Genomic DNA, 23418 nt, shown 5'->3' on the forward strand with positions numbered 1-23418 from the left:
TAGTGATAAAAGGCATTAACCTACTGCTGTCAAGTTAATCCCAACTCACAGTGATTCTACAGGACAGAGCAGAACTACTGCATACGATTTAAAAGGCTGTAATCTTTACAGAAGCAGACTGCCACATATTTCTCTTGTGTAATAGCTGGTAGGCTCAAACAGCCTATCTTTCAGTTAGCAGCTGTGGTGGTTCAGTTTGTGTGTCAACTTGGCTAGGACTGGTTGAGTGGCTGGGCAGCTAGATGTAGTATTTCTCCATGATGAGATGTAATCAACTCCATGGTGAATCTACTGGGAGCAGCTGAGTAGCTGCCTTTGGGTATGGGGTCTGCTTCCTGTATGTAAGTAGCAGCTTTGGGAATGGTCTCTAGCTTATGGCACCTTGAACCCTGCATGTAGCCGAGTCATTGTTCAGCAGCCTGCCATGCTCTGCCGACCTTGGTACACACAATGGACTTGAATTAATGGCCTGCCATGTGATTTGGTAACATCAGGACTGTGCCTTTTTACTTGTTAACCTTGGGCTTGGCAGCCTCAGCATCCAGAAGCTGTCTGAGTGAAGAAAAGCCTCTAGCTTCAGTGGGCCGGGAGCTGGAGGCAGAGCTGAAGCCCAAGGCTGAGGGGCTTTCACCCAGCCCCAAAAGCCTGGCACTTTGCACTTGGACTTAAAGTCTCCAAACTGTAAGAGAATAAACTCCTGTTTGTTAAGGCCATCCCATTTGTAGTATATTTTTGTCAGAGCAGCACTAGGTAATCAAAACAGCGGCCAAGTGCTTAACCACTGTACTACCAAGGATCCTTAAATTTAATGAAAGTGTTTTCTTTTTTAAACAAATATTCAAAAATGTTATATTTTATTTTTTAAAGGCTATAGTTGTATAATAAATATTTTTTAAAACAATAAATAGCATAATAAAGGCTATAAATATGCAAACATTAGTGGCTTAGTTTCTAAGGCTTCAAAATAGCTATGATACTGGCATCTCTAGCACCATTAAACTATGTACTTATATTACTTAAAGGCACTCTAGTGGTTTAGTGGGTAAAACATTTGGCTGCTAACCAGAATGTCAGTTGTGCAATTCCACCAGTTGCTCCATGGGAGGAAGATGAGGCATAAAGATTTACAGTCTTGGAAACCCAGTGGGGGTAACTGTGAGTCAGAATTGACCTGATGGCAGTGGGTCTTTTTTTTTTTTTTTCCTAAATTTGTATTAGTTAATATTTACAACTATGCATGTTATGTGTAGGTTTATATAAGCACATATGTATTTACCTGTCAGTTTCACTTAAAGCTCACAAAAAATTCTCTTTTAACCCCCAAAAAAGTAATGTATCCCAATGAGAAGTAATCCTATGTTCCACTGTAGTATAACAAGTACTTATCTGGTCACTAAGTGCTAACTATATCCTTTAACAAGTACTTACTTATCTGGTCACTAAGTGCTAACTATATCCTTTCTCCACACTTATTCAATCTATATGCTGAGCAAATAATCTATATGTTGAGCAAATAATCCGAGAAGCTGGACTATATGAAGAAAAACGTGGTATCAGGATTGGAGGAAGAATCATTAACAACCTGAGATATGCAGACGATACAACTTTGCTTGCTTAAAGTGAGGATGACTTAAGGCACCTACTGATGAAGGCTGAAGAATACAGTCTGCAGTATGGATTACATCTCAACATAAAGAAAACAAAAATCCTCACAACTGGACCAATGAGCAGCATCACAATAAATGGAGAGAAGATTGAGGTTGTCAAGGAATTCACGTTGCTTGATTCTACAATCGATGCCAACGGAAGCAGCAGTCAGGACATTAGACGACGTGTAGCATTGGGAAAGTCAACTGCGAAGGAACTGTTTCAAGTGCTGAGGAGCAAGGATATCTCCTTGAGGACTAAGGTGTGCCTGACACAAGCCATGATATTTCCAATTGCCTGGTATGCATGTGAGAGCTGGACAATGAATAAGGAAGACCGAAGAAGAGTTGATGCTTTTGAGTTGTGGTGCTGGCGAAGAATGCTGAAAGTACCGTGGACTGCTAAAAGAACTAACAGATCTGTCCTGGAGGAAGTGCAGCCAGAATGCTCCTTGGAAGCAAGAATGGCCAGACTTCGTCTCACCTATTTTGGTCATGTTGTAAGAAGGGACCATTCTCTGGAGAAGGATGTCATGCTTGGTAGGGTGGAGGGTCAACGAAAGAGGGGGAGGCCTTCAAGGAGATGGATTGATACGGTGGCTGCGATGATGGGCTCAAGTATAGCAGGGATTGTGGGGCTGGCGCGGGATCGGGCAGTGTTTCGTTCTGCTGTGCATGGGGTCGCTATGAGTCGGAAACGACTCGACGGCACTTAACAACAACAACAACATAATGAAAGAATAATGAAAACCTTAATTTATTTATTTCTAGGGGCGAGACAATAACATTCCCATAAGTGGTGTATTAATTTTTCTTTTTTCTTTTCCCAGTATTACTGTTGAACTATAAAAGGTACTACAAGGAGTGATGATGTTTTCCTGACTAGAGTCAATATATAAAATACCTAATATGCATTCCATTGTAAAATATTCATTTTAATTTTCATATTTAGAAAGAGAAAAAAATAATTTAAGACTATTCACTTGTAATGAAATCTACTATAGATAAGAAAAATGTTTCCTCGTGATGGAAGAAACATTATCACAATTTAAAAATCTGATATAAAATGTCATTCACTCAAAGTTCAAAATTAAATGGAGAATACATTTAAATATATACAGAACTGTTTTGATACAGCATACACAGACAGCACAAACAAACATTGTAACTACATTCCTTAATGTGGGGTAAAGATCAGCATTAATTCAAATTCTCAAATGTGGAGAAGGATCCAGTCCTCACATTCCCACTTCTATATCCTTGTTGCCAGCCACCCAAACAGCACTCTCTCTCTTACCCTGGCACCTGAAGGAGGTCATAGCTTACAGGTTAAAAGGACTCTTTCTTTCAAATAGGCCGATGGTAGTTGCAAGTCTGAGGAGTCCACATGACACACCAACCTTCTGACCTGCTGCCCATAAATGTGTGGCTGATTTCCCACTACCCCTTCAAGATGTCAGCTGCAAGTTCAAGAGTCCACATGACACTCTCTGATCTGCAGGCTCCTACTACCCCTTTGTATTCAGTAACTCCCTGGAACAATTCATAGGATTCATGACAAGGCCTGGTTAAGTGCTCAGATGCTAAACAAAAGTTTAGCTATTTGAACCCGGCAGCTGCTCCTCAGGAAAAAGATGTGGCGTTCTGCTTCCATGGAGATTACAGACTTGAAAGCCCTCAAGGAAGTTCTACTGTCTTATAGAGTCGCTATGAGTCAGAATCGATTTAATGGCAATGGATTAGGTCTTTTCTTTTTTTTATTTTTGATTTATATCATTCTTACAAGTACAGATTTATCATAATCAAACAGTTTACAAATGAAGAGACATACAGGGCAAGGTCTGGAGGGTTCTCAATGCAAAGCATCCGTGTCTCCAATAAAAAATAGGCCAAGGGCTTGACTACAGACATTTCTCTAAAGAAGATATAAAACATCAACAATCACATGAAAAGATGTTCAACATCTCTAATCATTAGGGTAATGCAAATGAAAACCACAATGAGCCTTCCATTGTTATGGCCACTGAAGGGCAGCAACTACGGCTCTGCCTTGCCCCATGGCCATTGACCTCAGTAAGAACCACGAGATAATCAAGAATGTGAGCAAACCCAGACACAGTCATGGCTAAGGGTGCCTCACCAAACACCTCAAGTTTGTAAGCGAGATGATCCAAGAGGTATGCTATGTAGTCCTGTATGAGCAGTGTACCATGGAGCTGTTCCAAGGATTAGGGGGCTTTGATTTCATCATGAAAAGGGTGGAGATTTATGTTGAAACCAAGAGGAAGTAAGAGGAGCTGGGAAACATCCTTGCTACCATAAGGAAGGTAGCTGCCAAGAAGGAGTGAGCCCTCCAATCTTTGCATAATAACGCCTTTACAGGGGAAAAATGAAAATAAAAAGAGCTACCACTTCAAACCCACTGTTGCTAGGTGCATCAAGTCAACCCAATATGTTTTTCTAGGCTGTAATCTTTATAGGAGCAGACTGGTGGGTCCTTCCTCCACAAAGCCATTTAGTGGGTTAGAACCTTTGAGCTTTTGGTTAACAGTTGAACTCTTGGCTGTTGCACCACCAGAGTTCCTTTCACAGCCTCAAGAACAGCCATTATCAAAAACAGAAAATAAGCATTGGTAAAAATATGGAGAAATTGGAACACTTAGACATTGTTGGTGGGAATGTGAAATGGTATAACTGCTAAGGCAAACAGTTTGTCAGGTCCTTAAAAAAATAAACATAGAATTACTATATGACCTAGCAATTTCACTCCTAGGTAAATACACCTCAAAGGATTGAAGGTAGTGAGTCAGACAGACACATGTATGCCAATGTTCATTATGGTATTATTCACAATAGCCCAAAGGTGAAAACAGTTCAAGTGTCCGTCAACAGATGAATGTAGACATAAATGTGGTATATAACAACATATAAAATGGAGTATTATTTAGTCATATAGAAAAATAAAGTTCTGATACGTGCCACCATCACATGGATGAACTATGAAAAAATTAAAGTGAACTAAGTCAGAAACAAAAGGACTAATACAATATTGTATGTTCCCATTTATATGAAATATCTAGAGTAGCTAAATTTACTGAGACAAAAGATTAGCATTTATCAAGAAATGGAGGAAAGGGAGAATGGGGGATTAAAAAAAAGTTATTTAATTAAAAAAAAAAAATATTCTAAGAGCCAGAAAAAAATTTCATTTTACACAAAAGGCATAAAAGGGTAGCAACGTTGAAAAAATATATAATGATAAAATAAAGTTATAGAAAACACCATCAACAAATGAACAATGATTAAATTTTATATAAGCAATTATAATTTCATTAACAATCTTGATTGGAGGAGAGTTTAAAAATAATGCTGCTTAATTTCCAAACACAATAAAAAAAAATCACAGAAACTCTTTTATATACATTTCAATCTATACTAATGCATAACACAACTCCATAAAAAAAAAGCTAATATGTTTCCAAATGTTACATTTATGTAACATAAGTACAATATTAAAATTTTTGTGGTATGAGAAAATGGTGATTTTTTTATTAAAAGATTAAAAGAAACAAACTATACAAGATGAAAACTTCATTTTACCTATTTGATAAAACGGCAAACAAAACAGTCCAATTTATTAATATTGGGATAACATTATCGATGAAAATTTTTGTGACTTATATGACCACACACTGTGCTAAAAATTATTGGGAAATAAAATCTGAGTAATTATCCCATTATTCAAGGAAAGTTCTTAAATTAACCACATAAATATTATTTTTAAGCCTTTTCTAAAAAATAAGATAAAGAAAATTAAGTATACCTGATGTCCAGCCTTTATTTGCTTCAAAACACTTTCATAACACACTTCATCCATGTTATTCAATTGCTGCACCTTAAAGTTTTTAAAACATGAAAATTATCAAATTAAGCAATTACATACTTTCTAATGACATATAAAATTCTGCCAATTATAATGCATCTTTTTTCCTTCAGACTAAGCAGAATGCTGAAACAACAAAAATAATATAAATATCTTAAACAAAACAGCCCACAGAAACAGTAACAATGCAATTTAAAAACATAGGTAAAATATCTCATCCAATACTTTCAGAGTACTAATTTCCTAAAAGTGACAAGGTTTTGAGATAATATCTTTAATAATATAGTAGTCCGTCTGTTACAGATATGTTAGAACAACTTCAAAGTTCTTCTCCCTGCTTTTCCTAGAAATTTGAGAAAAGTAAGATAAGATTAACAAGCACCTAAAACAATGTTTGTCTTCTTCATCTATCTTTCTGTGATAATAATAAAATATCATTTAAAGTAAAAAAATCAAAAACCATTTTAAAGTTACAAAGAAATAGCCTCTAAATCTATTCTAATGATACATTAAAATGAATTCTAATGATACATTAAAATGAATTAAATAATCAAATACATATTATGACATAACAAAAAAGCAGCAATATCAGAAAGCACTCGAAACAATTAATGATAGTTGAACTATGCACATCCTAACTACTATCATATTGTAAACTATAATTCTGTACATGAATATGAAGTAACTCCTTAAAATTCTAAATATACCTTATTTTTCTGCAATGCAGACAGAACATATTCATCGATATAGTCATTTCTGATATTTTTAGATGAATATTTTATTTATAATAATACAGGATAGAAACAGCCTATTTTACTAATGGAATTGTTCTTAAATGAGTAATAATGTAATACATTAAGGAGCAAAGCTGACAAAATAAACACTCCATCTGGATTTCTTTCAGTAAAGAGGTCAAATGTCCTATGAATCAACTAAAGCTATTTCTGCTACAGAAACAAATGGTTGTTAAATAGAATAATAAATGTTTAAATTTTAAGCAAAGTGTCCTTTCCCAATATAAAATAAAAGTCTAAAACAGGTACCTTAATAGTGCAAATGGTTCATAGTAATACTCTTTAAAGAATCTAATAAACTTTTTAAAGCACCATACAGGATTTTAAAAATGCCAATTGTATACATAATTTATATTAGAATTATACAACAGCACAAGTTGAATAGAGGAGCTCCCTAACAGTTGCTATCATGAAATTATTTTTTTAGTATATAAGAAGCACTATCCTTTATTTAAAAAAAATATATATCAAAAGATATATAGTGGTTTAGTTAGAACTTGTATCATACTAGCCTTCAATCATGTTAAAACAACTTTTTGAACCTTATGTTGTTGTTGTTATGTGCCATTGAGTCAGACCCGACTCATAGCGACCCCTCCTTGGGTTTCCGAGGCAGTATCACTACAGAAGTAGATTGCCCCATCTTCAATACAAAATATACATGGAAAGGAGCAATACAAACTACTGCAATCAACTTTCTGGAAGGAAGTTTACTACACAGAGTTGAGAATATGCAATTAATATCGTCTAGGATGGTATACCTAATTCTACAGAAATGGTCTTTTGCAGTCTATAATCCTTAACATGTATTCAACAATATCCCAACAAAGTATTTTCAGGGGAAAAAAAAAATTACCTTATTTGCACTCTTAATTCCCAAAAATGTCTGTCCAAGAGGCACTGGTCGAAAACGGCCGTCAAAGTAGAAAAGTCCAATGTAGGGATTAACATGTAAAAATGCAGCAACATCGAGGTAGTTGGGTAAGGTTGCAGAAAGTCCAAGTATCCTTATCATACTCTGTGTAGTTTCAACCTATATGGGTTATTTTAATCAAAGTATGAGGGAGATTCAGCCCATTAGGATTTTTATGAAGTTTAAAATAAGTTTTAGCAAGTACAAAGATATGAAACATTCAACATAAAAGAAGATCCACAAAGAAATACAGAATAATAGCACATAGTCTAAAAGGGGGGCTGCAAATATGAAAACTGGCCTAAACCAGGCATCTAGGATGATATAAAATAAGTATAAATGTAATTTCAGTACAATTCTGAAACTAGAAAATCTTATTAAATGTTTTCCTTGGAAAATGTAACAAATGACAGATTAGGTTTTAATGTAAGTTTTACCAATTTATAATTTCAGAAGCTAAAAATATATACACTATTTATTCTGAAGTCCAATAATTTCAAATTCATTTTAAAGATAAATATTCAAAAGACACTAAGTTGGACACCACTAGTGTTTTACAAATTTAAATTAGAAGTGATGGCAATCACTTAATACTTAAATATTTGCAGCTATAATATATATTATATATATATGTATAATTAATGAATATAATATAATATATATAATTAATGAAAAATTATTTCCAGGTAACTAAAGTTTATTTAAGTCTTGAGGACCTACTTATGAAACCCTTATTATAGTCTGCTTGTTTAATCTATAATTCTTTACCTACAGCACAGTATTCTCTTTAGTACATCACAGTAACATACAGGAGACAATATCATAATTCAGTAAAACAGATTAATTCTTCAGTACCAAAACATAATTATTTATTCCATCATCACAAACAGTTTTTCCAAATCATCATTAGTCACTTTAGATGAAAATATTTTATAGCAATAGTCATATAAGTGAAAGTTTGGTTGTAAGGAACAATAACTGAAACGTGGGGAAAAAATTACAAACTATCTAAAAATAAGGAGCTCTGGTAGCATAGTGGCTAAGGCAATTGACTGCTAACCAGAAGGCTGGCGGTTCAAACCCACCAGCCACTCCTTGGAAGGAAGGTTGGGCAATCCTACTTCCGTAGTGATACTGCCTTGGAAACCCAAGGAGGGGTCGTTATGAGTCAGGGCTGACTCGACGGCACATAACAACAACAACAACAACCTAAAAATGTATGAAGCCATTTGCTTGTCTTCATTAATGTAGTGTAATGTTCCAATTTTGTTTTGAAACATGATTGATAACATTAATTAACCTGTTCACTAATCATTTGTTAAGCTGTTAATAACAAGAATAGTGCCAGTAGAGGTAGGGGCTCAGAATCTATTTGTAAATAATCACAAAAAATAATGTAATGTGTTCTACGAGTAGTCACACTGCCATTGAGTCAATTCTGAATCATAGTGACCCCTTTAGGTTTCCAAGGCCATAAATCTTTATGGAAGGAGACTGCCTCATCTTCCTCCACATGGAGCAGCTGGTGGGTTTGAATCTCTGATGTTCTGGTTAGCAGCCAAATGCCTTACTCACTACACCACCAGAGCTGCTTACTATCAATAGTAGCATCTTCTAAAAACAATGAAAAGAAAATATTACTTAAACTTGGGTAAGTCATTGGGGTAGGTGTGTGGCAACTTGGCTGGGCCTGGTTTTGAGTGGCTGGGCAACTGGATGTAGTTTTCCCCATGATGAGATTGGTTCATCAACTCCCATGGTGAAATGTATTGGAGTAGGTGACTAGCTGCTTTAGGGATGTGGTCTGCTTCCAGTCTATAAGAAGAAGCATTGAGAAAGTCTCTGCAGCTTTTTTGGCATGCTTGGACCCTGCATGTAGCCAAGTCTTCATTCAGCAGCTTGCCATGCTGTCTACTGATCTTAAGACTGTTCCTGGGCTTGAACCAGTGGCCTGCCGTGTTGTGTGATAATCTTGGGACTGTGCCATTTTACTTGTCCACCTTGGGTTTGCCAGCGTCAGCAGCCATCAGCTGACTGAGTTGAGATGCCTCCGGCTCCAGTGGGCCAGGAGCAAGAGGCAAAGCTGAAGCCCAAGGTCAAGGGACTTCTACCCAGCCCCTAGAGCTGGCACTTCCAACTCAGACTTCTAGCTTTCTAAACTGTAAGAGAACAAATCCCTGTTGCTAAAGCTGTACATTTGTGGTACGTCTGTTAGAGTGGCACCAGAGAATCAAAACAGTCCGGGAAGGCATTTTGACATAGTGGTTACTGATATTCTAAGCTGAGAGAATAGCAGATTAAAAGGCAAGGAGCTAAGGAAGAAAGAATGGTGTTTAGGTAGGACTTCCTACTGATTGATTCTGTTTCTGCCCAAGATACACTGAATCAGAATTTACATTTTAACAAGATCCCCAGGTGATTCTTATAGATCCCAGGTAATTCTTATGTATAAAAATCACCTAGGGATCTTGTTAAAATGTAGATTCTGATTCAGTATATATGGGGTGGAAATGCAAATTCTCAGCAAGAGGTTAAACTGGAATGAACTGGTTAGAAGCCCTGACTTAAGGAAATACATTTAGCAGGACTAGTGGCTTGAGTTGGGGAAGCGAGATGGCAGAAGATACGGTTAGAAAATGACGTGGAGACCAGATCATGACAGACAGAGCATACCAAGGAGCTTATTATACAATTTATTGCTAATGAACACTTAATAGCATTCAATTTTCCTTCAGTTATGTTTTTTTGTCTTCTGTTTCTGGTTAATTCAATGATAACAGTTTACAGCATTCTTGTATTTTCAAGTTTCTATATATTGGAACTCTGGTAGCATAGTGGCTAACCACATGCCTGGCGGTTCAAACCCACCAGCCACTCCAGGGAAGGAAGGTTGGGCAATCCTACTTCCGTAGTGATACTGCCTCGGAAACCCAAGGAGGGGTCGCTATGAGTTGGGTTTGATTCGATGGCACATAACAACAACAACAACAATACATTTTGTAATAAGTTATCATTCCTAATTTTGTTTACTCATAGGTTTCCTACTTGTGATTAGAATTGTTAGATTTCTTTATTCTACTTAATTTTTTGAAAGAACTAGTTTTCAGAAATACTACTAATTCTACTATTTCACCATTTTGTATTTAACTGTTTTCAATTTTGCTTTTTTTCCATGTACTTTAACAACAACAACAACAACAACAACTTTCTTTGGCATATTTTGCTGAAAATTTATCTAACATTTAAATTTTAATTTGTAAGTTTTTTATATTCTTTCCACTCTGATTTATATCTGACTGTATCAGAAAGCTCTGGTATACAATATCTTTATTTCATTACTTTCTTAAAAGACTGCTGACAAAGACTTGATTTGCCTTTCACCTTCCCCATCCCCCTCTTCCATACTCCCTTCCTCCCTTTCTTCTTTGATCACTGACTTACGTCTATGTGGCAGAAGATTATTCATTACTTTTAAGTAGCTGGGTTTTAATTTTTCATTGAACATATATACAACAGTAGAGTATATATAATAAATATACCCACTCCTCACTTATCAACATGGTTAGGTTCCAAAGACCAGGTTATGATGCTAAATTGGTGTTATACAAGAGTCAGGGGTTGAGCCCTGTTTTCAGTGCAAAACAGATGCCCCTGTCCCACCTACCTTCCCCCTATGGCACAGCCTGTGGAGATCAGGAGTAGCGGTGGTGGTCATGTGTTGCCTGCCACCTCCTTGCACCTGCCCTGGGCAGACCCACTCGTCTCCCATCCACCCTAGTTCAAAGCCCTGTGCAGTCCCCTTTCCTCTCCTCCTCCCCTTCCTGGCTCCCTCCTCCAACCTTCCTGCCTGGTCTCCCTCTGCTTGCCTGCAACCTTGTATTACCCGGGTCATTGCCCTGTTCTCTCCATGGTTGGACTGAGATGTCACAGACAAACCTGAGGAATATCTTGGCTAGTCGGTCATCATCCCTCATGTGGCTTGGTCATTGCCAGGGACTCTGGTGTATTGTCTGGGGTAGCCCCAGACCATAAGAGATGCCACTTGAGAATTTTTTCAAAGTTGTCATAAATGTGAAACGTTGGATAATGAGAGCATTGTTAAGTGAGCAGTAGGTGCACACACACGTATGTGTAGTTTCATTTTGTGTTACAGAATTTCTCTCTAAATTTCTTGTTTTATGCATAAACTATCCATGTAGAAATGAATTGACCACAATTCTTCTATTTGTAGGGTATAGAATTCTATAGGTTTGTCCACTCTATCACATGAATTATTCAAATTCTCTATAGTAATACCAAGACCAAGCCAAACTAACTGCTGTGAAGTTGACAGAGATCTCAAATGTGTTAGAAAAGAATTGTGCTCCACAGGGTTTTCAATGGCTGTTTTTCTCTGAAGCAGATTGCTAGCCCTTTCTTCTGAGGTGCCTCTAGCAGGACTGGAACCAATCTTCTGGTTAGCACAGAGTGCATTAGCCATTGTACCATCCAACGACTTCATATTAGCAATACAAAAAGTTAATATTTGCCCAAAAAGTACCATTTAAATCACACACAAACTTCTCATTTTAAATTATAATGCAAACTGTTGTTAAGGTGAATAATTTATATGATCAGCATCATCCAGTTCGGAACCATTTACACCTGAGTCCTAAGGGTTGTGTATACGTCCCTCAGGGCACATTTTACAAGAAGGGCTTTGGGGTAGACTGTGGGTGGCATTCTCTAGTCCTATGACCCTATAATATCCCTTCCTCTGTGTGCTGTATCACATCTGGTTTTATATTACCACATACTAGGAGCTCTGGTGGGAACTCTGGTAGCGTAGTGCCTAAGGCACTTGATTGCTAACCAGAAGGCTGGCGGTTCAAACCCACCAGCCACTCCACCAAAGGCGACTGGGCCATCTACTTCCACAGAGGTACCACCTCAGAGACCCAAGGAGGGGTCACCATGAGTCAGAAACAACTTGACGGCAGTGAGTTTGATTTTTTTTAGTTTTAGGCTTTATTTGAACAGTTTGATTGAAAAAGTATTTCTTACCTGAGAAAAAGTTAGAAAACTTCTGAGGTAATAAAAAGTAACTATGATTTGAAATAACATGCATTATGAACTAGAGGTTGTGCGGATTTAGCAAGTTAATTAATTTAAATTCCTTTATGGGAAAATACATGTAAAAATATTTCTAATATTTTGCAAAAGACTATACAATATTATCACTTTTTTAAAATCAAGAAATATTTATATCATTCTCACCTTCTTGATATCCTAATAAAGGGATCCACAGAAAGACATGTATGCAAAGTATTTTAATTATTTCATCTTTTTTTTAATGTACTGCTTATTTACAACTAGCTTTAGTCAAAACTTGCTTGCATCATGCTGGTAAACTCAAGTTATTGTACCTAAACTAGCAGCCCTCCAATGCTAGATTTCTCCTTGGCTACTGAGATACACGGTACACATATACTTCAGGAAAGTCCAAGTACTTGGGTATACAGTACAACCTCACTCAAATGTTGCTTACAGGCATTAACAGAAAATGTGGGGCAAATGGTAAACATGCTTGGTTACTAACCAAAACACTGGAGTTTGAATCCACCCTGAGGTACCTGGGAAGAGAGGCCTGGAGATCTACTTCTGAAAAATCAGCCACTGAAAAGCCTGTGGAGCACAGTTCTACTGACACACAAGGGGTCACACCTTGATTTGGAAAAGACTCCACAGCTCTGGTAGTGTAGTGCCTAAGGAAGTTGGCTGCTAACCAGAAGGCTGGTGTTCAAACTCACCTGTCACTCCTCAGAAGGAAGATGGGAAAACTCGTTCCATAGTGATACTGCCTTGGAAACCCAAGGAGGGGTCACTATGAGTCAGATCCAACTCCATGGCAGTGAGTTGGTTTTGGTTTCCATAGCAACTGGTATTGATAACATACAAACTCATTCTATAAGCAGGATAGAAATGAGTCTATTTTCTCATCTTTTTGGATTTCTACTTGGGCATATTTGAGGATTTAAAAAAAAAACTATGAAATATATATAATTCTTTAGACAAGGGATTCTCTTACTCCTGTTTAAAAGAATGAAAACTGAAACTTTAGGTAAACTAATTCCTCTTTACAAATTCAAAGTATTTGTATAAATTTAAAACAACCCCATATAAGTAGATTATTGTATTCTGAATCAATATAAACATTTGTTCAGTAAAGTTATACATTAAAAGAAATAGATATATCTGTCCCACAAAATTTAAGTTTAGATAGAGTCCATAAAGTAGTATATAAATTTGTAAGTATACAAAAGGAAAATAAAAAAAAGGAAGGAAATAAATGAGTTTTCAAAACATGCTTCTGCACATTACAGAAGAAGATTTACCATTAGTTGATATTATTTGGAAAACAAATCAATAAGGCTTTGTCCTTGAAAGCACATTTTGTGAATTTATGATTAATTTGCTGTCTTTCAGTAAGTATTTTATAAACCTGCTTTCAAAAAGCCAGGAAAGAAAAAGTACCAAGTATGTTCTGATATGAGATTCATTATAAGTGGAAAAAAAAATAATTCAAACAAATACTAAGAAAAGGGTAGAAACAAACAAACAATTATTCTTTCTCACAAAAGCACAAGGATAACATAAAAATATTGAAATTAATAGGCAAAGCATCTAATTGTGAGTATTTCAAAGTAAATTTTAAGTTTTTATTTTAGCAGAAGCTCTCATGTAGCTCATCTTCATGATTTCCTTGTTTTATAATAATCCACAGCAATATCGTACAATAGAAACATATAAGCTACATATGTAATTTTAAAAAGTAAAATGAAAACAGTTTTTAATTTTAATACTATACTCAAATGAATATATCTCAAATATTATCATTTCAACATGTAACCAATCTAAAAATTACTGATGAGATCGTTTACATTCTCTTCTTTATATTAAGATCTCTGGTGGCACAGCTCTGGTTAAAGCATTTGACTGCTAACCAAAAGGCTGGTGGTTTGAACCCACCAGCCAGTCCATGGTAGAAAGATGAGATAGTCTGTTTCTATAAGGTTTACATTCCTTGGAAACCCTATTGGGCAGTTTTACTCAGTCCTATACAGTCTATGAGTCAATATACTTGATGGCAGTTGGTTTGGTTTTTGGTTCTCTTTATATTAAGTTTTCAAATACCTGGTTTGCTGTTTTTTACTTACAACACATTGTATTGTAACGCCTACATTTCAAATGTTCAACAGTTAGAGGGGTCTAGTGTATATATGAAACCATGGTGGTACAAAGGTTCAGTGCTCAGCTGCTAACTGAAAGGTCGGCATTCAAAACCTTTAGTTTCTCCACAGTATTGAAAAGACCTCACAATCTGCTACTGTAGAGATTACACCTTAGGAAATCTTTTGGAAATTCTACTCTGTCATACAGGATTGCTATGAGTTAGAATAGACTCAAGGGCACACAACATCAATGAGTGGCTGTCATACTGGATAGCATAGGAGAAAAGTTTAATATACTAAAATTATTAACAGAAATAAAAGAATGAATACTAGGTATAAGACAAAGACAGGTTAATAAGATAAAGCTCAGGTTGTTCTGATAAGGAACCAAAGATAGATATACATATATATATAATGTTATAAAGAGAAAAGAGATCAAATGAATGAGATAAGCAACAGCTTAGATACAGCTGAAGTTCAAGTAACTAATAATTTAGATGATATACTTGGAGGAATATGTCATGATACAATGCTGCAAAAAGACGGATGTAAAATACAAAAGAAAAAATAAATGGAGAATAGAAGGAGAAACGTTAATATATATCCAACAGGTGCTCTAGAAGGAGGGAAAAGAAAAAATAAAGGTAATATTTGAGGGAATAATGGCTAAGAATTTTCCCAACTTGAAGAAAATTATGACCCCTGAGCATAATAAATGAAGACAACTAACCAGTAGGTATGAAAGTTGGAGCTGTGCATCAACTTGGCTAGACCACAATTCTGTGTGGTTAAGCAATTGTGATGTGGGTTATTCCCATGATGGGATTGGATGTATATGTTTTGAGCAGCCAATCCACTGAAAGGGAGTTTCCTTAGGGGTGTGGCCTGCTTCCAATATACTTATGGACATCCTGGGAAAAGAGACACTCCTCTGTGGATCGGGATCCTGTTGTGCTGCCTACAACTGTCTGTGAGAGAACACTCCACCATTCAGCCTGGTTGGTGATCTTGGATTAGTCATTCATTGAAGTTAGTAACCAGTAAACTGCCTGCCAACCTTGAGTTCATCAGCCCTGCAGCCGGGTGAGTTGGGAAAGGCCTCCAGCTGGACGTTTGATCCAAGAACCTGATCTGCCAACTTCTGTGTGTAAGCCATTTTCCTAAGATAAATTTCTCTTTCTTTCTCTATAAGCTTTATGGGTTTGCTTCTCCAGAGAACCCAGCCTCACACATTTGGTACCAGAAGTGGGGTCCAATGGTGTGGGGCATGTTAAGATATTCCCACTAAAGTGAAAAGTAAGTTATTGTATCTGGCTTTCCCTACAACTAAAAAGGAGGCACAACATCTGGAAGGCCTCTTTGGATTTTGAAGGCAACATACCCTTCATCTGGGTGTGTTGCTTCGGCTTATTTATCAAGTGACTCGGAAAGCTGCTAGTTTTGAGTGGGGCCCAGAACAACAGAAGGCTCTGTAACAGCTTCAGGCTGCTGTGCAGGCTGCTCTGCCACTTGGGCCATATGATCCAGCTGATCCAATGGTGTTTGAAGTGTCTATAGTAGACAGAGATGCTGTTTGGAGTCTTTGGCAGGTTGCTATTGGTGAACTGCAATGCAGACCCTTGAGATTTTGGAACAAAGCTCTGCCATCCTCTGCAGATAACTACTCTCCTTTTGAGAAACAGCTCTTGGCTTGTTACTGGGCTTTAGTAGAGACTGAATGCCTAACCATGGGCCACCAAGTGACCATGAGGCCTGAGAAGCCCATCATGAACTGGGTATTGTCTGACCCAGAGAGTCATAAAGTTGGACGTGCACAGCAGCACTCCATCATTAAATGGAAGTGGTATATCAGAGATCGGGATCAAACAGGACCTGAAGGCACAAGTAAGTTGCATGAGGAAGTGGCCCAAATGCCTAAAGTCTCCATTCCAGTCACATTACTTTCCCTCTCCCAGTCTGCACCTGTGTTAGACTGGGTTCTCTAGAGAAACAAAACCAGTAAAGCTCATATATATATGTGTGTGTGTATATATATATATATATATATATATATATATATATATATATATATATATATATATATATATATATAGAGAGAGAGAGAGAGAGAGAGAGAGAGATTTATCTTAGGAAAATGGCTCACACACTTATAGAAGCTGACAAGTCCAAAGTTTCTGGATCAAACGTCAAACTGGAGGTTTTTCCAGAATCTTGCCGTCACAGGGGCTGAGGAGCTCAGAGCTGGCAGGCAGTACACCGGCTGTTGGCTCCAACGAATGACGAATCCAAGATCTCCAGTTCGAATGGTGGATTCACTCATGGACAGCTGTAGGCAGCACAACAGAATCCCAATCCACAGAAGAATGTCTCCTCTCCCAGGATGTCTACAGATATACTGGAAGCAGGCCACACCCCTAGGGAAACTCCCTTACAATAGATTAGCCACTCAAAACATAGTCATTTGATCCCATCATGGGAAAACCACACCACAACAGCTCAAACCACACAGAATTGTGGTAGAGCCAAGTTGACACACAGCTCCAACTATCACAGCACCTATGGCCTCATGGGGAGTTCCTTATGATCAGTTGACTGAGGAAGAGAAAACTTGTCCCTGGTTTACAGATGGTTCTGCGTGATATGGAGGCACCACTCGAAAGTGGACAATGGCGGCACTGCAGCCCCTTTCTGGGACTTCCTTGATGGGCAGTGGGGAAGGGAAATCCTCCCAATGGGCAAAACTTCGAGCTGTACATATGGCTGTTCACTTTGCATGGAACAAGAAATGGCCAGATGTGTGATCGTATACGCAATCATGGGCTGTGGCTAATGGATTGGCCAGATGGTCTGGGACTTGGAAGGAGCATGATTGGAAAATTGGTGACAAGGATGTATGGGGGAGGGGTATGTGGAGAGATCTCTCTAAATGGACACAAAGGACATTTGTGTTTCATGTGAATGCCCACCAAAAGGTGACCTTGGCAGAGGAGGACTTAAACAATCAGGTGATAGGATGACATATTCAGTGGAAACCAGCCATCCTTTTTCCCCAGCTACTCCTGTCATTGCTCAGTGGGCTCATGAACAAAGTGGCCATGGTGGCAGGGATGTAGATTATACATGGGCTCAGCAATATGGACTCCCACTTACCATGGCTGATTTGGCTACTGCCACTGATGAGGGCCCAATCTACCAGCAGCAGAAATTAACACTGAGTCTGCGATATGGAACCATTCCTCAGGGTGATCAGCCAGCAATCTGGTGGCAGGTTGATTACACTGCACCACTTCCATCATGGAAAGGACAGCCTTTTGTTCTTACTAGAATAGATACTTATTCTGGATATGGCTTTGCCTTCCCTGCACACAATGCTTCTGCCCACACTACCATCTGTGGACTTACAGAATTCCTTATTCACCATCATGGTATCCCACACAGCATTGCTTCAAATCAAGGGATTCACTTCACAGCAAATGAAATGAGGCAATGGGCCTATTCTCATGGAATTCACTGGTCTGACCATGTTCCCCATCATCCAGAAGCAGCTAGTTTGATAGAATGATGGAATGGCCTACTGAAAAGACAATTATGGTGCCAGATAGGTGGCAATACCTTGAAGGATTGGGGCAATGTTCTCTAGGAGGCTATATGTGCTCTAAACCAGTCAATATATGCTGCTGTTTCTCCAATAGCCAATATTCATGGGTCCAGGAACTAAGGGATGGAAACAGGAGTGGTACCACTCACTATTAACCCTAGTGACTCACTCAAAAAATTTTTGCTTCCTATCCCTGCTACCCTATGCTCTGCAGGTCTGGAAATCTTAGTCCCAAAGGGACTCCCACCTGGAGACACAATACTGACTGCACTGAACTGGAAATTAAGAATGCCACCTGGCCATTTTGGCTTCCTCATGCCTCTGGATCAACAGACAAAGAAGGGCATTACTGTACTATCTGATGTGATAGATCTTGATTACGAAGGGGAAACTGGATTGACATTACATAATGGAGGTAAAGAAGAATATGTCTGGAATACAGGAGATTCTTTAGGACTTCTCTTAGTACGACCGTGCTCTGTGATAAAAGTCAATGGAAAATGACAGCAACCCAATTCTCATATGACTACTAATGGTCCAGACCCTTCAGAAATGAAGGTTTGGGTCACCTCATCAGGCAAAGAACCATGACCAGTTGAGGTGGTTGCTGAGGGCAAGGGAAATACAGAATGGGTGGTGGAAGAAGGTAGTTCTGAGTATCAGCTACGACCATGTGACCAGTTGCAGAAATGAGGATTATGACTGTTTATTTCTTCATTGTACAGGCACATCGAACATTTTTGTTTCCTTCTGTTATGAACTGTGAAATGTAAATAAGGTTAATGTGCTTTGGTTGTACATGTGTTAGCATATCATGTTAGGTGCAAATATGACTTTATAATTGTCCTTATTTAGAGATGATATATGGCTAAGAAGATGAGTACAACTGGCAAGTTGACAAGAGGTGGAGTGTAATAGTTGAAGCTGTGTGTCAACCTGGCTGGCCCACAATTCTGTGTGGTTAAGGATTTGTGATGTGGGTTATTCCCATGATGGGATCAGATGTATATGTTTTGAGCAGACAATCCACTGAAAGGGAGATTCCCTAAGGTTATGGCCTGCTTCCAATATATTTATGGACATCCTGGGAAAAGAGGCACCCTTCTGTGGATCGGGATCCTGTTGTGCTGCCTACAACTGTCTGTGAGGAAACAACCCACCATTCAGCCTGGAGATCTTGGATTCCTCATTTGTTGGAGTCAATAGCTGGTATACTGCCTGACAACTTTGAGCTCATCAGCCGCTGCAGCTGCATAAGTCAGAAAATGCCTCCAGTTTGACGTTTGATCCAAGAAACTTGGACTTGCCAGCTTCTATAAGTGTGTGAGCCATTTTCCTAAGAAAAATCTCTCTTTCTCTCTCTTTCTGTAAACTTTACTGGTTTTGCTTCTCTAGAACCTAACACAAGAGGCATACAGAATTTGGCTGTTGTTGATGTTAGGTGCCAGTGACTCGTCTCCGACTCATAGTGACCCTATGTACAGCAGAACGAAACACTGTTCGGTCCTGTGCCAGCTTCACTATTCTTGTTATACCTGAGCCCATCATTGTAGCCACTGTGTCAATCCATCTCATTAAGGGCCTTCCTCTTTTTCATTGACCTTCTACTTTACCAGGCATAATATCCTTCTTTAGGGACTGGTTCCTCTGACAACATGACCAAAGTAGGTGAGACTAAGTCTGGCCATTCTCACTTCCAAGAACCATTCTGGCTGCGCTTCTTCCAGGACAGATTTGTTAGTTTTTTTTTAGCAGTCCATGGTATTTTCAGCATTCATCACCAACACCACAACTCAAAAGCATCAACTCTTCTTTGGTCTTCCTTATTCACTGTCCACCTCTCAGGTGCATAAGAGGTGACTGAACATATCATGGCTTGTGTCAGGTACACCTTAGTTCTCAAGGAGACATCTTTGTTCTTCAGCACTTGAAAGAGGTCTTTTGCAGCTGATTTGCCCAGTCCTATATGTCGTCTGATATCTTGACTGCTGCTTCCATTGGCGATGATCATGGAACCAAGTAATATGAAGTCTTTGATAACTTCAATCTTTTCTCCATTTTTGTGATGCTGCTTATTGGTCCAGTTGTAGGGAATTCTGTTTTCATCATATTGAGGTGTAATCCATACTATAGGAGCTCTGGCAGCATAGTGCCTAAGGCACTTGATTGCTAATCAGAAGGCTGGCAGTTCAAACCCACCAGCCACTTCCTCGGAAGGAAGGCTGGGCAATCTACTTCTGCAGTAATACTGCCTCGGAAACCCAAGGAGGGGTAGCTATGAGTTGGGTCTGACTCAACGGCACATAACAACAACAACAATCCATACTATAGACTGTACTCCAATCTTCATCATAACTGTTTCAAGTCATCCTCACTCTCAGCAACCAAAGTTGTGTCATCAGCGTATCCCAAGTTGTTAAGGATTCTTCCTCCAATCCTGATGTCACGTTCTTCTTCATATAGGCCAGCTTCTAAGATTATTTGCTTAGTGTAGAGACTGAATAAGTATGGTGAAAGGATACAACCCTTACCCACTCCTTTCTTGTTTTTAAAGCATGCAGTGTCCCCTTGTTCTGTTCGAACAACAGCCTCCTGATCTGTGTACAGGTTCCTCATGAATACAATGAAATGTTGTGGAATTCTCATTCTTCTCAATGTTATCCAGAATTTCTTAGGATCCACACAACTGAATGCTTTTGCATAGTCAATAAAACGCAATTAAACATCCTCATTCCACGTCCTCTTCTCAATCCTGCTTACATTTCTGGAAGTTCTCTGTCAATATACCGCTGCAACCATTTTTGATTTATCTTCAAGTAAGATTTTACTCACATGTGATATTAATGGTAATGGTCAATAATTTCCACACTCTATGGGATCACCTTTCTTTGGAATGGGTACAAATAAAGACCTCTTCCAGTCAGTTGGCCAGGTAGCTGTCTTCCAAATCTCCTGGCATAGAGAGGCATAGCATCCATTTATTGAAACATTTCAATGGGTATTCGGTTGATTCCTGAAGCCTTGTTTTTCACCACTTCTTTCAGTGCAGCTTTGACTTCTTCCCTGAACACCACTGGTTCTTGATCATATATTACCTCCTGAAATGGATGAACACTGACCAAATCTTTTTGGTACAGTGACTCTGTATATTCCTTCTATCTTCTTTTGATGTTTCTTGCATATTTCAGTATTTTACCCATCTAATCTTTCAATATTGCTATCTGAGGCTTAATTTTGTTTTTCAGTTGTTTCAGCTTGAGAAATGTCAAGCATGTTCTTCCCTTTTGGTTTTTTAACTTCAAGTCTTTGCACATTTTATCATAATAATTGACTCTGTCTTAACAAGTTGCTCTTTGAAATCTTCTGTTCAGCTTTTTTATTTAGTCATTTCTTCCATTTGCTTTAGCTGTAGCATAGTGCCTAAGGCACTTGACTGCTAACCAGAAGGCTGGCGGTTCATTCCCACCAGCCACACCTTGGAAGAAAGGTTGGGAAATCTACTACTGTAGTGATACTGCCTCAGAAACCCAAGGAGGGGTCGCTATGAGTTGGGGCAGACTCAAAGGCATATAACAACAAACAACTCTCTGTTCATGGGTAATTTTCAGAGTTTCTTCTGACATTCATTTTCTTTTTTTTTTAAATTTTTTTAAATTTATTTTTTTTCTTGTGATTTGGGTGAAAATTTACAGCGCAAATACACTTTCCATAGAGCAGTTCACACATACTTTGTCTCATGACATTGACCACAATTTAGCACAATGCAACATCTCCCCTCCCACTTCCCCCAAATAGTTACCTCTTCCCTGCATCCATCTCTCCATGCACTCCTACCCCCTGAGCTGTCTCCCTGTGCCTGAGCAACCCTTTTTTCTCTCATGCTTATTCTCTCCAAGGAGTGCATCTACCTCAGGTAAATGCCCAACTGGTATGCCTATCTATTGTTTGGCTGGAAGCCACAGGTGTGTTTTCAATTCCAGACCTAAAGGGCAGCTAGGGCCCATAGTCTCAGTGGTTCCACCAGGCTCCCTCAGGCCAGCAAACCTGTTTCCCACCTTTTTTTTTTTCCTCCAAATGATTTTGTTTTATTCCACATTGTTCTCCCTGTCTATCCAGGATTTCCTACAAAGATCCTCTTGCAAGTTGTTGACGGTAGTAGCCGAGTACCATCTATTTCTTCTAGTCTCATAGTCGTATAGGCCACAGATTGGATGGTGTACCAGTTCCTAGGACTAGTCGTTTCCATGAATTTTTGGTTTTCTTCATTCTTCTTGACTCTGGATGAGAAGAGACCCATTGTTGCATCTAGATGGCAGCTTGCAAGCTTTTAAGATCTCAGTCACTACTTGCCAGAGTAGGAGATGGAACAATGTTCTGTGTAGTATGTTATGCCAATTGAGCTTGATGTCCTCTGTGACTATGGTCCTGAGCCCACAGGTTCAACTACTCAGTCCCTCTGGGTAGCTGGCTGTGACCAAGCAGTGACTACAACCTTGCCTTTGTCAGCCCCATTATACACCTGGGAATTCAGATCATACACATAAAGCTATTGGGCCACTTTCTGCCAACCCCTATACCTGTTCTTTGGTGCGCTCTCCACTTCATATACATACCTAATATTTCAGCCTGTGCACCCATCTATCCACCCATATACCCGTGTTTGCCTTCACTGACCATGCTGTACTATATGTGCAAAAGGGTTCACCTTTGTTGTCTGTACTTCCCACGTACCTCTCTATGTCTTTCTCTTCCTCAATGCCATTATACTCATCACTCACATTTGGTACATTGCCCTTTTCTTCACCCAAATCAGAACTTATCTCTGTCTAATAGTATTCCCTCCCCTCCCCTCCCACCCCTGGTAACCAACAAAGAAAATGACCTTCCATAGATAAACATTTCCTTCACTATTACAATAACAGACTAATACCATATCTGTCCTTTTGTGATTGACTTATTTCACTCAGCATAATGTCCTCCAGGTTCATGCACATTGTGCAGGGTTGTGCAGATTCTACATTATTCTTTAGGGTTGCATAGTATTCCACTGTGTGTATGTACCATAGTTTGGATATCCATTCCTCAGTTGATGGACACCCAGGTTGTTTCCATCTTTTGGCTATTGTAAATAGTGCTGCGATAAACATGGGTGTACATATGTCTGTTCTTGTCATGGCTATCACTTCTTTAGGGTATATACCTACTAATGGAAGAGCTGGGTCAAATGGTATTTCTAATTCCAACTTTTGAAGGAATCGCCATACTGCTTTCCACAATGGTTGTACCATTTGACAGTCCCACCAGCAGTGTATGAGAGTCCCAATCTCTCCACAACCTCACCAGCATTTGTTATTTTCTGTTTCATTGAACTTT

General features: G+C 38.6%; 1 protein-coding gene across 1 annotated transcript in view; it reads right to left on the reverse strand.

Annotated features, from left to right (window-relative positions):
* Window positions 1–23418, reverse strand: part of ASCC3 (activating signal cointegrator 1 complex subunit 3) — a 515455-nt gene that overhangs the window by 297975 nt on the left and 194062 nt on the right. The window contains exons 11-12 of the mRNA XM_007942265.2: window positions 7180–7356; window positions 5470–5541 (exon numbers count right to left, since the gene is read on the reverse strand). Of these exons, the coding sequence (XP_007940456.1) occupies window positions 5470–5541; window positions 7180–7356 (249 nt within the window). The remainder of the gene's footprint in view (window positions 1–5469; window positions 5542–7179; window positions 7357–23418) is intronic.

This window comes from Orycteropus afer, unplaced genomic scaffold, assembly GCF_000298275.1.
Source record: "Orycteropus afer afer isolate SDZICR_OR568_19922 unplaced genomic scaffold, OryAfe1.0 scaffold00087, whole genome shotgun sequence".
Lineage (NCBI taxonomy): Eukaryota > Metazoa > Chordata > Mammalia > Tubulidentata > Orycteropodidae > Orycteropus > Orycteropus afer.